General features: G+C 32.1%; 2 protein-coding genes and 1 non-coding gene across 5 annotated transcripts; 2 read left to right on the top strand and 1 right to left on the bottom strand.

The window, feature by feature from the left end:
- The first annotated feature begins 2,965 nt into the window (after positions 1–2,965).
- On the top strand, positions 2,966–7,203 carry LOC145621541 (protein CHUP1, chloroplastic-like). Of its 3 annotated transcripts, none has more exons than XM_081676272.1 (5): positions 2,966–3,254; positions 3,768–4,062; positions 4,164–4,249; positions 4,996–5,763; positions 5,959–7,203. In XM_081676272.1, the coding sequence occupies exons 2-5, from the start codon at positions 3,912–3,914 to the stop codon at positions 6,844–6,846; spliced, it is 1,893 nt and encodes a 630-aa protein (XP_081532398.1). In that variant the 5' UTR covers positions 2,966–3,254; positions 3,768–3,911; the 3' UTR covers positions 6,847–7,203. The 3 variants fall into 3 exon arrangements, with proteins under 3 accessions (XP_081532398.1, XP_081532400.1, XP_081532399.1); XM_081676274.1 differs by having other exon boundaries at positions 2,968–3,254; positions 4,167–4,249; XM_081676273.1 differs by lacking the exon at positions 2,966–3,254 and adding an exon at positions 3,310–3,477.
- A 172-nt stretch (positions 7,204–7,375) lies between these two features.
- LOC145621542 (GDSL esterase/lipase APG-like) lies at positions 7,376–10,396 on the bottom strand. Its single transcript, XM_081676275.1, has 5 exons — positions 10,057–10,396; positions 9,524–9,654; positions 8,836–9,069; positions 7,896–8,151; positions 7,376–7,814 (listed from the first exon to the last, which is right to left on the bottom strand). Exons 1-5 carry the CDS (start codon positions 10,301–10,303, stop codon positions 7,618–7,620), a joined length of 1,065 nt encoding a protein of 354 aa, XP_081532401.1. The 5' UTR covers positions 10,304–10,396; the 3' UTR covers positions 7,376–7,617.
- A 3,097-nt stretch (positions 10,397–13,493) lies between these two features.
- On the top strand, positions 13,494–13,565 carry TRNAE-UUC (transfer RNA glutamic acid (anticodon UUC)). The gene has a single exon. It is a non-coding gene; the product is annotated as a tRNA-Glu (tRNA).
- Positions 13,566–17,946: the final 4,381 nt, after the last annotated feature.

Here is a 17,946-nt window from a genome sequence, read left to right as displayed (position 1 = left end):
CTGTATACTTAAAAAATTTAACCACAAATATTTATTTCAGATATTGTGATACTCATCGTTAATAAAGTGTTGGGACTTTTCTGAGTTTTTTATGCCATCATGCATCGTGGCTTACTAGGATTTCGAGTTTTCGACTATGTTTCAGACTAGAGGTGTTAATTGGATGTTCGGATCAGGTTTGAAGAGGTTAAATCAGGTCGGATCAATTTTAAAGTTGTGTTATGCTTAATTATTGAAATTTAAATTAGATAGTTTTCAGGTCAATTTTGAATTGGGTCGGTTCGGATGTGGTTTTTCATGATAGTCTTCCTTACATTACCAAGCTAAGCTTGGTATAGCGGGAAAGATTGTATCTTCCAACTTTGAGGTTGAGAATTCAATCCCCACTAAGCTAGAGGCACTTTGAGAGTGTGGATCCCTTACCCTTTCCCCCTCACTCTCAAAGTGTCTAACCCGCAAATAACGGATCAAAAGAACCGTAAGGGTTGAGATTCGGTCAAAGTCCTTCTCTTCAGCTTTAAAAAAAAATCTACTTTGTACATTGATACTCACCTTTGAATTTAAGAACCTTCTATTTATCATATTAAAACCAAAGAAATTATGGTGGGCTTCTAAATTAAGGGCTTCTTCTCTTCAGCTTCATTTCAATTCAGCTCCAATTAGTTCAGTTCAGTTCAATTTATCTTTATGTCTAATGATATTACTAATGATAATTTAAGCCAAATTTCATACTTTTTAGCATATATTATAAAAACGATAATAATAATAGTAACAACAACAACAACAACAACAACAACAACAATAATACTAATAATATTTTAATATGTATTTTTGCATATACACTTGTATATATAATAATAAATAATTAAAGATCATTAATCTGTAGTTTAAAATCACTAATCAATAGTTAAATAGTTCAGTTCAGTTTAGCTCTAATAAGTTCAGTTCAGTAAATCAGAACTGACCCTAAAGTACCATATCGTCCATATGTGTCACCAAAGTAATGATTAGAAGTTTCTATTACCTAATGAAAATTTCATATTTTGTACTGTATGTTCCTTTTGTTCAGAATTGATTACTCCCTCCGTGTTTTTTTTAAAATGATACACTTTGATTGGCATATAGTTTTAGGCAATTTAATTGACTTAAATAAAATAAGAGGTAAGTGGGGTAGTAGGGTATTAAAAAATTGTTAAATAAAGATAATGGGGTTAATAGTTAATTGAAAAGTAATGAATGTGAAAGGAAAGATATAATAAAAAAAGTAGTAGTGGGTTTGGGTGGGGACCATGAGAGGTGAGAGATATAATATTTTAATGTCTTTTTTTGCCAAAAAAGGAACACTTAAAAAAACACGGGCGGAAATGAAAAGTGTATCACTTAAAAAAACACGGAGAGAGTATCATATATCCTAGCTTTCAAAAATAAAATATCATATATCGTACTCCGTAATTCAAAGTTCCCGATCCTTTATTTATAACAATAGTGTTGTAATTAATGTATGACATAATTTAATGAAAGAACTACATAGTACATTAGTACCATTAATACTTTCCACACATAATTTATTTTAATAAGAGTACAATGGTTAAAAAAAAAATCTTAGAAAATAATTTCTCAACAACAAAATACGGAGTACAACAAGGGTCTGTTCTCATACGTTGAAATTCAGTTCAATTCAACTCCTAATTTCCTTCTCTTATAAAATATTTCAGTTCAGTTCAGATCAGCTGAGTTCAGTCAATGAGAACATGCTCCAAGTATGAACTTTTTTACTTTACATTTTATTCAGATCAATTAACGGGATTAACATTTTCAAGTGAAGAAGAATCCACGCGCCTTTTTGATGTTGGGAGTAATTTAAATCAAGTGTTTAAGTGTTTTCATTGACATTTTTATAAGGAATTTTTTTTTTTTTTTTTTTTTTTTTGGTGAAGACGAGGGGCAAGCCCCAAAAACAAAGAGAAACTAGAAGCTAGAAAATAAAAAGAGCGGAAAGTAATCTTATATCTCTAAATTTTGGATTATATTAGTTGATCATAATAATCTTACTTTTTTTGTTCCTTCCTCTCTCGATAATATTAATTTGGATCATATAAATCCTTCGAGTTTTTTTTAGAATTTCAATTGATAAATCAACTCTTCGCTTTATATATCTATTTCACTAGGCTACTAATGAAAAATCAATTGATAATGTTGCTTGGTCCTCTTTCCTTATTGTACTATGAAAATCATTTTGATGATTCAGTCTACAATAATTCAAGTACCACAGAGTGGTTATTCAAGATCATTTCGGGTCATTAAATTTTTAGAATATTAGTCTTTCTAATGTCCTACACACTTGCTTGATGCATGCCTTTCATGATAGTCTTCTTTAAGCAATTGAGCACAATATCATAAAGCTGCTAGACACATTCATAAAGACTCTCTCTTGTTACATTTAAAGAAAAACTAATCACACAATAAATTATATTGCAATTTTAGGCCATCATTATACACATCAAGACAACAATCCCTTGGGTGATCAAGGTGACAAGGTGCTTATAAAATGATGCCAATAGTTGTTCACCTTCTCCATTCCTCTCATACGCTAATTGTGCAATAAATTATGTTACAACTTCAGGCCATATACGGATATACCTCAAGATATCAATTTATACATTTATATAAATTTAGTAAATTCTCTTTCATTAAAGGATTGTCACAACCATCCTATGTAGCTTTCCTTTCCAAAATCAAGCATTTAAGCTTTATACATAACGTGGAATTATAATCGATCATCATTCTTTTAGTTTCTTTCTAGTAAGTTCTTTTCTCCACTTGCCCAATACCAACTTTTATTTTTTTTTAATTTTTTTTTTTAAAATTTTTTTTTAAAATTTTTAATTCTGACTTTCTGTCCTATCATCTCTCTTGGTTTCCAACTTAAAATCAGCATACAATTCCCTTTCTATCTTCTTTCACCATCCAACCTAACTTTTAAGCATTTTGTGGTTTCTAAATCTCTTATTATGGAACATTTATTTAACCGACCTTGATAAAAAAGACAAATATTACAAACAAAAAAACCATATAAAAAATGACCAAATCTTAATACAAAAAGCCAGTTATATAACAAGAAACAAAAATTAATGAAGATTTGTTATTGCTTTTACAAATATAATGATATAGACAGATATCATAATTTAATTATATAACACGAGCACAACACCTATACGTTTACTATTGTTCTTCTTCACGTCCATTATTCCAAGGTATGTATATTCTCAACTTTATGCTTTTCTTCTCCATTTCATGATCATCAATAATTAAATTTGAAGCCTTTTTTTTTCATCATAACATCATAATTTCAAACGGGCATTTCTTACTTTTTTGATTTCATCATATCCATAAGCATTTTGTACTTTGAGTTAATATTGAATTTACATATATGAGTTTCGCAAATTCTTGTACAAGACGGTCTAACTAATTGACAAGGTATTATTTTATGTATATATATTTGTTATAACAAATTTGTTGGTTTTGAATTAAATATTGAGTTAACTACCTAATTGTCTAAAATTTGTTTATTTTGTTTATTTTGAAATTTTGTATCTAAATGATCATCAAAAATTGGATTTTTATTGTTGTTGTCTTGTTGATAATTTATTTAATAATTTTTGTTTCAAGAGGGAATTTGATGCTTTGACTTAATTATTGAGCTTTTATTTATCTAGGTTCTACTGAATTTTGGATTAATTTCATTTTTTATATTTCTTGTGATTTAGGTTGTAATATTTGAGATGGAGGATGATGAAGAAGATGGCAAATGATCTCTGTTTTTTACTCTGTTTTTGCTCTCTGTTTTAATTAGGTGGGTATTAGAACAAAACTATAGATTAGGAAAAAAATTTACAAACAATTTAATTAAAATGATGATGATGATAAAAGATAGACAAGATATAAAACCAATATTGGTAAAATTTGGTGTGGCATTAGCCTTATCCTTTGCTGGTTTCCTCTATTCTCGAATTCGGATTAAAAGGATCAATCCATCTGATCCCCCTCCTCCTCCAGTTTCAGGTTTGTACTGATCATATTTATGAAATTCAATGATTTTGATTAGTTTAATTTAATTGGGTTTACAAAGTTTGATTAAATTATGTTTTCTGTAAATTTTTTAGCAGATTCTGATAAGAAAGCTGATTATGAGGGGAGAATCAGGGTTAAGGATGATAATCAACCTGAGATGGATTCAGTTGATGCAGATGTAAGTTCGTTTGTTTCGAAAATTAATTGGATTTCTGTATAAATTTGATCAGTTGCTCAGTTTTTGATTAATGATCATTGATTTTAAGTGATGTGATTAGTATTAACTGGTCAAATGTGGATGAACTCCTGTAATTACATGTGAATAATGCAAGCTGGCAATTCAAACTTAATTTATATTCTTATTTCAAATCCTCGAATTTATTATTGTTTGAATTAGGATTATCCATGGATTTTCTTGATGATTTGCTAAGAAATATGCTCTTTTAAGCTATAAAAAATTATGTTTCAATAGACTAGGATTTTCTCTAATTCTGATCAGTGATCACAAATCAAATTTCTATAATTAGAACATAATTACACCGATTTCCAACCAATACAGGACTGTTTCACACCGCTGTTACCATTATTTGATTCTTAGAAACTTAATCTGTTAATCATGAGTAACTTAATCTAGATAATGATATAGATTACAAAAAATATTTACATATGAAGTAACTTAAAATTTTGAAATTTTCTTTGTGTTTTTTTTTTTTGGTAATGCAATTCATATGATGACCCTTTCTATTGCTTTGGATTTTGTAAGCTGAATTATACACAATTGTTATTGACACCTTAACATGATCCTTGTAACATAGTTAAAGATTATTTTGTGAACGATTTTTGTTATTTCCTCAGTCCTGCTAACATAGAGCAGAACTTTGATTTTTCTGATGAAGAATTCTTGCATTTTGTTCCTTTAATCAGGACAAGCCATGCATTCGTGTCCGTGTTGATAATTCAGCCATACATGCCTCGCCTAATGGTAGATATAGTGGTGATCGAGATGCATTCTTGCTGCCCGAATTTGATCAGGTAGTCAAGGAATTTGATGCTGTAAACTCATCGAAGATTGATGGGGAGAGTTTTACAGTAAAAAAAGACTTACCTAAATCACTTAGAAGAGTAGAAAGGGATGACTATGAACAGGAGATAATGAACCTTCAGAAAAGGATAAAGTTCCTTGTCGAAAGAGAAAGGAAGCTTGAGGTTCAGTTGCTTGAGTATTACGGTCTTCAGGAGCAGGAAACGGTGATGATGGAGCTCCAAAATCGTCTAAAGATCAATAATATAGAGACAAAGCTTTTCTTGATGAAGATTGATAATTTGCAGGCAGAAAATAAGAGGCTAAAGGAGCAGGTTGCTGATCATTCTAAGGTTGTTTCCGAGTTGGAAGCTGCAAGAGCGAAAATCAAACTGCTAAAGCGAAAGATTAGGTCTGAGGCTGAGCAAAATAGAGAGCAGATCTTAGACCTTACACAAAGAGTTGTGAATTTCCAAGAGCACGAACATGAGCATGAGGCTAGCACTAGTATTTCTGATGATCAGTCTGAGGTGCAACGGCTTACTGAACTGGAGGCTGAAGCTGAGGAATTAAGAAAGTGTAACGAGAATTTGCAGCAAGAGAATGCTGATTTAGCTCAACGATTGGAATCCACCCAAATTCTCGCTACCTCCCTTTTTGAAGATCCTGATGTAAGTTTCTCTCTATTCCATATTCCTGACAAGACTTTTCGATTTCTTTTGAAAGTATTTTTGTGGCAGTTTAGGCTTTTTAGGCATACTGGTGCATGTTGCATACATATACTGATATACATATTCAGAACTTGTGGTTTTTGTTATTGTACGAAGTGGTTTAGTGTTTGACTTCTCAAGCTCTTAAACTTACAGAAAGAGGAGCTCCACAAAGAAATAATTCGACTAAGGGAAAAAAATGAGAAGTTGACAAATGAAGTTGAGAGGCTTCAAGTAGATAGGTGTGGTGAAGTGGAGGAACTAGTCTACCTCCGATGGATAAATGCCTGTTTACGTTACGAATTAAGGAACTACCAGCCCCCACCTGGTAAAATAGTTGCTAGGGACTTGAGTATGTGCTTAAGTCCTACTTCAGAGCAGAAAGCAAAGCAACTAATACTCGAATATGCTAATACTGAAGACGGAGCAAACAAAGAGCCACCTAGCCTCACAGACTTTGATTTTGATCAATGGCCTTCTTCACAACCTTCTTATCTTACAGACAGCACTGATCACGACGAATACTCTGGTCCTAACTCTGTTCACAAACCCCACAACAAGAAAATCAAGTTCTTTTCTAACCTACGAAAGTTAGTTAGAGGAATCTCTAGTCATCACCACCATCATAGCTATAATCATAATCAAGGTAACAAAGTTTCTCCAATGTCTAGATCATTTTCAGTTGATGACATTGGGATGAAGTACTATGCAGCAGGACATAGTGGTTCAAGAAGCAACCCCCAGAGTCCAAGATTAGCCTCATCTCCTCAGATGTCGAACAACTCTTCAATGGAATATCAACCACTCACAAGCTTGGCCGAAGAAGAAGAGAATGCTAATCGAGTGAGATCAAAGTCACTTAGTGGAGTTAGCCATGTGCTCGGAAGGGAAAGACCTGGGGGTTTTTTGTCCTTAGATTATACACCGGCACAAGAGTCAGATTACTGGCAAAAGTCAGATTTGACAAAGTATGCTGAAGTCTTCAGGGAGTCTAGATGGTTGCAGAAACACAAAAAGTCTGCATCATATAGTAGTACTGGATGATTGAGGTAACATATAATAATGTTGACTCAGGACTTAGGCCTTCCTGTGTACATATGATATATCGGGAATTCATCACAGTATCCTCAGCATTTTATATTTGAGGATTTAACTAATTTTGTGTCAAATAAGAATGACATGCTTGGATAATATACAAATGGTTTGCACATACATAAAGGTATGACTAATATATGTTTGCTGATGATATGTATGGACTTATGTTGCTAAACAGGTGATTGGATTGAGTCCATTGTGTTTTATTACGTAATTTGGTTTCCACTGCGACAATGCTGTAAACATTATCTGAGGTATTTCTTCATAAATTTAGTCATTATAATGGAGTAACAGCCCTGTTTCAAATCTTCTGTGTTTACTCGCTCATGACTTTTAGCAGTGAAACATACTTGCATTCAGCTCAATTTCAATTTCAATTTCAATTTCAATTTCAATTTCTTACTGTTGTTTGATTAAAATACACTGCTATTATGTTATTATTGTATATGATGAACAAGTTTCATGAATAACTGGAAAATTTATATTGAAATGGTAACATATAAGTTTCATAAACTCAATAGTTACAACAGATGGCTTTTACATGTAGTATCATATATTTGATTACACACTGATTTTCTTGTAACAAGAGAAGTCTTATATTTTGAGAGCAAATACACTGATATGAAAAAAGCAATGAGGTAAATTTTAAAGCTAGTGCAAGAAGACAGTTGTATTATGTAGTATACAAGCATTGTAGAAAAATAGTTGCTCGAACACCATTTAACTGATGAGGTCAATGCCTTGAACTATAAGGGCATCAGCCAGAACCTGGTTAGCAGCCTCAGAAGGATGCACACTGTCCCAGAACACGTATTGGGTGGCGTTGCTGCAAGTTCCGATAGACTTAGGATTACATAGAAGTGATGTCGTCTCTATTGTTCCTGTACCACAGCATCCCTTCCTGGCCTCAGAAAATCCTATGAGAAAAAAATTCAGTCAGTAAAATCATTGATTACATTACACAAAATGTATCTTATTCGTCGAAGATATATGATTACCAGATTTTGAGGGAGATTGGACTAAATCGAAGAGGGGCTTGTAAATGTCGAAAATAACAAGTTTAAGGCCAGGGAGCTGTTTCTTCAGCTTAGAAGCAGCTGCATTGAGCTTCTTATTGAATCCCTGGGCATCGACGTTGAGTCGTGAAACACAGCCATTTTGGTGAAATCCAAAGAGTGTGATGGTAGCTGGTATGCAACCTAATGGCGGAAGTGAAGTTGCTCCAATCTTTCTTGCTCCTAATCCATAAAGCTCCTGTAGACCAATACTAAACATTTTAAGTCTTTCATTTGGCGATCTAGTAATGTATTACCCGTTGGCCTAGAATTAATCGTCACATTATCCCATATTATTAATAATTTATATTTATGACTATAAGTCATTAAGTGACCGTAAGTTTAGAAATATACTTGTCTGTGTATGTTTTAATATACGAAATCTTAAATTATACAGTATGTTCTTTTAAACAAAATTATGTGAAAATATTCTTTCAAAAAGAAAAGAAAAAATTTGTGAAAATTTATTTTCAACATTAATGTGATCATAATATCTGAAATGGAATAGTACGTTTGGTCCACAACTCATAAGGAAGACACTTGGGCAAGTAGCATTATTAATGCACATAACGGCCCATTATGTGTGGCTTACAAATTGTGAATTTATGACCAAAACTAAAAATTCAACCCAATAGGGTTTTGTGCACGATGTCCTTCCCAACATTTTTTTCAAACAATTAAGAGATGAAAATAAATACCTAACCCAATAAATGACCTAAATATCTAAACTAACTTCGTAACACCGGTTTAATATTTTCATGTCATAACAAATTTTCGTGTAACGTAAAGAGATCGGGTTAAGTTTTGACAAGTCTACTAAAAAATAAAACTAAGAATAATAAATGAAGTATTAAAACCAAAGGGTCGGGTTGAGTTTGATTACCTGGACGAAGTTTGAGAAAATTCCAACAAGGTAAGAAGAGTACTGGTCGGGGGTGTATAATTTGTTGATGAAGGGATTGACATAGTAATTCTGAACAAAGTCACTGCTCCCAAATCCAGCTATGTAAAGAGCATCCTTTAAGATTGACTTAGCTTTACTGTCACCTGCCACCTTTGCTAGCTTCCCTTGGTACTCCTTGTAGTACTCTAGTTGTTGCGACAATGGAATTGCGTGCTGCACTCCAAATTAAATTCATTAGTAAATACGATGAAAAATTAAATATGATAATTAATGTCGTCTTAAAATATACAAGTATATAACTGTAGATTTTATGACTAATTATAGCTATAGTTGTCAATTTATTGTCATTTTTAATTTGGTTAGTAATAGTGTGTAACCTTAAAGTTAAAATTGAAACTTGTAACACTCACTCGTGTTTATATATAAATCGATGATTGTTACACAATTACAGTTTAACCTTATTAGGTTACACTATATATTTAGTTTGATTTTAATACTTCTTCTTTTTTTTTTCCCCTTAAATTAGACGAGCAAGGATGAGTTAAATTGTATTTATGCTATATGTTATGGCTGTAACCTTTTTTTTTTTTTTTAATTATTTTTTTAATGAAATTAATTTTTTTTAAAAAAAAAAAAGAATGTAGAGTAAAGGTAGAGTTGACTTTACGCTAAGAGCAGCAGTTTTCTCATCATAGCCTGAACCAGCAGATGCAAAATTGGCTCCAATAAGAAGGTTCTTTCCTGATGCTTGTGGGCTTAAGTATGCTGGTGCATATGTTGTGAAGCCCAGAGTTTCAGCTACAAGATTAACATGTTCCAATTTATACATCAAATTGCCAATAAAAAGTAATAAGACAAAATAAGTAAGATTAAGTTGATACAATAATTACTACATATATTAAACATGACTTATACTAAACTTTGACTTCAAGGAGACTAATTCGCCAATACAACCCCAAACTTTTTCTCTCGGATCCCTCTTTAATGTTTAAGTCATAAGATACAGACGTTGCAACTAAAAAATGGTAGCTTGTCTTGTAAAGACTGGTGACACCATATCAACAAATCTTGATTCTTAATAACCAAAACCCGCCTAGGGTTGTTACAAGTTATGCAATGTATATACCCAACAAAGACATAATTTATGTATAAAAAAATGGAATGAAAACCAAGCTTTATGATAAAGGAGTTAGAAAGTACCAGTAATATCAGTGGCTAATTTTCCATTACAAAACCTTCCAGTAGGTTTATGATTAGCAAAATCCCTACCATAAGGAGGATAATCAGCCTTGAAAATAGTAGCAACATAATCATTGTTTCCTACATCAACGGTTGAATCACCAAATGTGATAATTGCTGGAACTAAACTTGCATCTTGTGCATTTACAAATAATGCTGATCCCAAAAATATTAGACTAAAAACTACACCTTCAAATTTCATCCCCATTTTTTTTTTCTCTTTTTATTTTAATTACTATAGAGTGATATATTTTTATTCTTGGTTTTTTAGAAAGGGTTCAAGGCTATTTAGTGTAAGTTTACATTTATTATAAGGGGGGTATATATGGTGAGAGTGTGCATTGAATGGTTGCATTAAGGAGACACTTTAGTGGTTGAATGTACATTCAAAGCTTTGGTTTAATTTTCTTGATGATTTGTATACTCTAATCTTCTTAACCAATTTTGCAATTATGCACCTCCCTTACTTGTATAATGATTATTCTGAAAGGCTGGTTAGTATTATTTGGCATTGAAGTGTCATGTTCAATTCAAGATGATCAATCTTTTCTTGTAATTATATAGTGATTAATTTGAGAAATTTGGCGTACGTTTCATGTAATCTGACTAGGCCACTCAGGATCTATTTATTTCATCTTATTTGTACAAGATAAGTTCAATAAAAAAAGGTTAAGATAAATTAATTATTTTTCTGGACATACACAAGTAGCAATTTTGGATAAAACAAGTTCAGATAAAATAAGTTCACATATAGGAGTAATTTTTAGACAAAACTAGTTGAATTGATTTGAACAAAGCCTTAACTAATCATCAGTTGTTTAATTTCATTTTTTGCAACACTTCTTAAATTATGATTGTCAATTCATTATTTCAATCAATAATATATTTAGTTATTAATAAGTAAACCATGAAAGTGGAAATAATTGAACCGAATTTACAAGATCCATAAATCACTAAAGTCAAAATAAATTATTTAAGTAAAGTATTGGTCAAAGTGTTGTATGTATTACGGAGTACATAATACTGGGCTCGAATTGCGTATACAATATATTTCAATAAAAACATACATCAATGCACAACTACGAGGAATTATTCATCAATTTCAAAAAATTGAAGCATTTACTCATATGTCCTAGAATTGTGTGCATAACCTTAAACAGTAGTGCTAATGAAAGGCAGAAAATTGTGTTCTAGATGAACAAATATTCAAAAACTAAAATTATATATTTTCAATGAGATAAAATAAATCTTGTTCTAATTACGTGTGAGTATATGACTATGAATTGAAGTTGAAATATCAACTAAATAATTTTGTTATTTGATTCATTGTACTGTATTAGGAATTAATACTCGATATTTAGTGAAAAAAGGAATTAGGTTTCAAGGAGAAGTTTACACAATTAATTTCTTTCAAAAAAAAAAAAAAATAAATAAATAAAAAAAAAAGGTTTACACAATAAATTACATGGGAGTGCATGTAGGCCATGAACTTTTAAGATTAATTAGTTCAAAATTAAACTTGTATATCATACTTTTGGGGCCTGTTCTCATTGGTTAAACTCAGTTGAACTGAACTAAACTGAACTGAAATGAATATTTTATAAGAGAAGGAAATTAGGAGCTGAACTGAACTAAACTGAACAGAACAGAACTGAACTGAACTGAATTTCAATATATGAGAACACTCTAGATTTTGATGAAATAGTTTGTTTCTACTAATTAAGACTTAATTGTTGTATTTATGAAAAATTTCTTTTCTGTCACAAGAGGTACCAACGTTAAGATGTTATGATTACAGAGTAAATAATACTACCATAGTACCATTATTATCGATTTTTTGAATAGCAAACCCTAATAAATGTAGAAACGTGCACATACAACTAACTACTACATTGTTTTTTATAACCTTTTTCCTTGAGACAAAGACATCCCAACTATCTCAAACATAATATGTTACACTTGAAAATGGTAATAACTAATAACACTCAAGGTAACCACTCTAGAAATGGCAAAAATTGGAGGGAGAATGCCGTATAACCAAGTGTATGTGCAATAATACTAGTGCAGCTAGACATATAATAGCAATAATTGAGGTGACTAGATTTAATTAATACACACACATATTTTTGTGCCCTTTTTATAGAGGGGAAGTTGGGAATATAGCAAAATTAGGTAGTTGTGATTGAGATTTGATTGTTAAGCTAGATAGGTAGGAAGATGGTCTTGATAATATACTATCAGCAGTCAGCTACATGCATGTGGTCTAAATTTAATGAGAGTAGTTATAAATATCTTCTATATTTTTGTCAATAATTATTATGTCAGTCTTTCTTTCATTCATTACTAATGAAAATATTGGACAAACAACTAACCCTTATATGGGGGCAATGCAGCTCATGTTGCTTGCCCCTTAATGTTTCAAGTTTTGACAATTGGACATGTATGTGTACGATTGAGTTAATAGTACAATTAATGTTATTTTTTATTTGTATTAATTTTTCGTGTGATATCGGGTTTTTGAAGATAAATTTTCTTAGTGCGCCACGTAGGATTATAAATTTTTGTTGTAGCCAATTAAATAAGAGATGGTCACGTAGGATTATAAGAGATTATTAATTTCTTTTAGAATTAAATAATTCAAATGACATGTAAGCAAAGTGGGCGGATGAATTTTTTAAGTTAAACTTGATTAAATATTATATATTATCTTTTAACTAGTGTGTAGCCCGGGCGTTGCACCGGATTACTACTTTTAAATATATATAATGACATAATGTTGGTAAAAAAAAAAAAAGACTTAACATTGTCTTAATTTTGTTGAATCTATTCGTTTTTATTAATTTTTCTCTACGCTGTATAATTATTTATGTGTTTACTTAAACATATATACATGAGGTCACATGTTCGAATCTTGTGGGATGTTTTTTTCTCAATAGTGACATGAAATTATTGCTACAATGCTAGTGGTGATGTGGCATAAGTGTAGTGATGTGGCACAATATTAGTGTAGATCTACGTGGAACATAAACGTTTTTAGGAACGCTTTTTAATATATAAGTATAGATATTAGGAATTTTATCTAAATAAATAACAAATTTAACACATTAATAAAAAAAGATTATTTAAAAAAAAAATCAAATAAACCGTGCATTGCACGGGTTTCATCTAGTATGATGTAATTGGATATATTTTCGATGTTTTAAAATTTATTCTCTTTTAAATACCTGAGTAAAAGATAAAAGAATAATAAGTTTAATTTGCCTTCTCTTGAGAAACTAACAAAAAGGTAAAAAAACAAGCCTTAAGTGGAGTCTAAAATGTAAGGCGAAAAAAGGATAAAAATAACGCTAATTATTTATTAGATTATGTAAATTACGTGAGAGACTAATACCATCAATTCCGATGTCGTCCAGCGGTTAGGATATCTGGCTTTCACCCAGGAGACCCGGGTTCGATTCCCGGCATCGGAACTTTTTAATATTTTTGGATTATAATGCAAATGTGAATATGTGAAATAAACTAGAATAAATAAATGTATCTTATAGAGTTATAGTAATTATTTTTTGACAAGAAGCTCTTACACAACAATTTAAATTACTGGAAACATTTACCAAATACAAATTTATTTTTAATTAAAGATCAATTTGACTTTGTTTTCCGCATCATTTCAGCTAACTATCTTGCCAAAGCTCATTTCAACCGATGTATCAGCAATGGCTGTGTCATGGTTGATGTCAATAGAGGTTCTTGTTTTTCTTGGGACATCTCAATGGCTAAACACTCATTCAAATCAACCAACACTTGGTTCAAGCTTGATGCTTGGCCTTAGGATCGCGGTAGATGATAATCTGTCCTTGCAATATCAAAGGCCTTCCTTACAGACTTGGTGCTAATAATCTGTCCTTGCAATCTTTTTAATAATCTGTCCTTGCAATATCACAACAAAAATAATCATATCTAAAGCTAAGATTTCAGTTGAAGTGCACGTATGTGCTGGCATGGGTACCGTGCTAGTTATCAATGATAAACGCTACAATAAGATTTCGAATAATAATTGTATTATAATCTTACGTCAACAATATATATATTTTGACAATTCAAATTCTAAAGTAAAACTTGGGAACTTATTTAGGAGCTTATACATAACAACTTAATTACATAAAAATAGAGTATGTAGTACATTGATACTGATAATATGTTTCAATAGAAGAGTTCTTCTATTTTAAATATCAAAGTGACATTATTATCCTACTACTGATAATAATGTCAGTAGTAGGATAACCATAATCATGGATGTCCATCTCTTTATTTCTTCCTTGGGACATTTCGATGGTGAAACAATCATTCAGATCACTCAACACTTGGTTCATGGTTGGCCTTTGGATTGAAGTAGATGATACACACATCATAGCAATCTCCAAGGCTTTCCATGCAGAGTTGGTGTTGAAATGTCCTTCCAATCTCTTATCGACAATGTTCTCTATATCCCCACTCTCAAGCTTAGGAGTAGTCCATGCAATTATGTGATAATTGCATGGGTTCAGCATTATTGCTTCTCACAATTGGTGATTTCCCTGTGATGAGCTCTAATAAAACAACCCCGAAACTAAACACATCGCTTCTTATTAAGTCTTTGAGTGCTATAGTATCTGTAACACAAGTAGAGCTGGTTATTGATAAGATAGGCCAATGATAATAGAGTCAAGGCCAAGTTTATAGGGCTCTAAATGGACTGGGCTTTTAACAAACTAAGCTTTTATTGGGTAGGGTCAAAATATTTTTCCAATTTAATAGACAAACAAATTTGCTATTGTAAAAATAATTACATAAATAAATTTGTATTAATAAATACTTAATAATGGCTTTGTTAAATATTTATTTTAATTGATATTTTGTTGGCCCGCCCAATATCAACTCGCTATTAACAAGTGACCCACATTAACCCTATAAAATGTGTAATAGGTATACACTAGACCCTAGTGTAGGTACCACACCCTACACCCCCCTCTAAACGTTTAACAATCTCCCTCATATACCCACTTTCTACAATTGTAGAGTAAAAATCAAACCACCATTTATCTTTTTTCACTTTCTCTCTCCTCACCCATTTTCTGCATTTTCTCTCTCTACACCCATTTTCAGCATTTTCTAATCCATTTTCAACAAAATTTGCGACAAATTATCCAAAAAAGTTGTTCAACTGCTACATAATTCAACAAATCAAGGTCGAAATTCAAAGGAGTAAGTGATTTTGTTCATATTTAATTCGAAAAAGAGTATAAACCCTAATTTTTATAATTTATTGTTGCAATTGTGTTACGGGAACATTTACTATTTTTAGTTTTAAAACTAGTAATTTGAACAAGTACATTCTGAATTTTGAGTATGAAGTATTTCATTTTTTTTTATTGTAGTATGAAGGAAATAGCTTTAGAGAAAACATCAAAAAAAAAATCTGAAGAAAAGTAAGCATTAATTAAATTAGTTCGTAGTGGTTTTTTTTTTTTTTGAATTTTTTTTTTTATTTTTTATAACTGTTCATTTTCATTTTGATAAATGTTCATTTATATATTAGTATACAATCATTCACGTGTTAATAAATGATTAATACAAATATTTATTTATATATTACTACATAGTCATTGTAAAAATCTCCAATTGTAGATAAAAAACTTTTAAAAGATATTAAAACTTATGGTATAGATGTTAACATTTCTACAATTCCGAGGTAATATATGAACATATACTGAATTATAAATGTTCATTTGCATATTTGAATCTATTTGAGTTTATATTTGACCTTATATGCTAAAATAAAAAATGTTCATTTTTATGATACGTTATGCACATTTATGAAATGCATAAATATTCATTCATGTGAGTTGAGAAACTAACTTATGCATACTATGAAATCTTTTGATCATATATGAAATTCATAATGTTCATTTACATATATAGTAATGTAAATCAATGTAAGTATTATACTATAATCTTAGCAATTTTTATTGAAGAACTAATAAATTATATCTGTACATTCTTCAATTTTGTTTGCAGAGCGAAGGAAATCGTTTCAGAGAAGAGAAACAAAGATTATAGTTCGTAGTTATTTTTTTATTATTATTATTTCTTTAATTTATTTTATTTTTATTTTTTTTTGATGCAAACGAGGGGCTAGGCCCCGGGAAAGTAAACAAACTAAAAAAACAAACTAAGCAAAAATTAAACGTGGCAAAGCCACCCCAACGATGTCATCATGCAGAATACGGCCTAACTCAGTAGGCGGGAATTGAATCAACTCTGTACTGTTGTTCTGGACGACACTCTGGTTGGCTAACCAATCCGCTTCCCTATTAGCTTCACGATAAATATGCCTTACTTGCACGTGCCAGTTGGAATCCTCAATAAGCTGCTTGCATCTTCTTATTATATGTACCCCTTAGCCTTGGTGACTATCCTCATTATTCAACGCATCCACTACTACCTGACTATCCAATTGAACTTGGATTCTGACTGCCCTCATACGCTTAGCTAACTCCAAACCATGTTCGATTGCTTTCAGTTCAGCCATGAAAGCATTACAATCTCCTAATTTCATTGAGAAAGCAAACAACATTTTCCCAGTCGAATCACGAATTAGCCCACCCCCACCTGCTGGTCCTGGTGCTCCTCTTGCAGCTCCATCCGTATTTAAAGCTAGCCAACCCACAGGTGGTGCTATCCATTTAATACAAGCTTCTGAACGTGCATTATTCTCCCTCGTATTGCTATGCATATCATCCCCAAGAATGTGCCATACCTCTTCAAATCTAGCAATCAAAAATTGATTAATATCAATTGGAGTCTCCTAGGTTCGATTAAATACCACATTGTTTCGCCACTTCCATATCCACCATATAGTAATTGTGAAATAAGTTGGCCAAATTTCAGGGGATAAATCACTGCGGCTCTGAATTTTAATATTCCTTTCTATCCATTGCTGTAAATTCCCATTGAAGAAGCTCGGGGCAGCAGCAGGACCAACAACCTGTCTCCACACTTCACGAGCAGCACTGCAATCACGCAAGGCATGAAGTGTGGTCTCCTCATGATTATGGCAATTCAAGCACCAGGGACTATTAGTTAAGTTGCGTTTAACTCGATTAGCTTGTGTCATTATTCTGTCGTGCATTGCTAACCAAAGAAACACTTTTGCTCGTTGCTGAACTTTCAATTTCCATATGAGTTTCCACGATCCATCATCACCTATGTCATCATCCTTCTTGATAATTTGCATTGCTGATTTGATCGTGAACTTGCCTTTAACACCACTTCCCCAATACAGTAAGTCACCCACTGTTGGATCATTCCTGAGAGCATGTGCTTCAATGAGACGCAGAACATTTGCTGGTAACAGATCTGCAAAAGACTCCCACTTCCACCCATTCTCAACATCCCACATTTCTTCCACCGTAGCACCATCAAGATGCTCAGGGATATCTACAATTGCAGCAGCTCTTAGGGGGCTTGGCATTGCCCAATTGTGATCCCAAAAGAGTGTAGTAGCACCATTATTCACAGCCACCCTCGACCCCTCACTAATATATTTCGCATTCTCCGAAATGCCCTTCCACACATTTGACATATTTGTTTTAGCCTCAAACATGTCAATATCACATCGACCTTTACAATATTTTGCTCTTAGAACGCGTGCCCAAGGTGCATTCGGCTCAGTTAAAACCCTCCATCCTAGCTTAGTGAGGAAAGCCGCATTGAGTTGTCTTGCGGATCTAAGACCTAAACCCCCTTGTTCTTTGGGTTTTTGGAGACAGTCCCAAGAAATGAGATGAATTTTACGATGCTCTTCATCCCCTC

The sequence above is a fragment of the Chenopodium album genome, chromosome 27 (assembly GCF_948465745.1).
Source record: "Chenopodium album chromosome 27, dcCheAlbu1.1, whole genome shotgun sequence".
Taxonomy (NCBI): domain Eukaryota; kingdom Viridiplantae; phylum Streptophyta; class Magnoliopsida; order Caryophyllales; family Amaranthaceae; genus Chenopodium; species Chenopodium album.
Note: the sequence above shows the minus strand (reverse complement) of the source record. Positions and strands in the feature narration are given on the sequence as shown.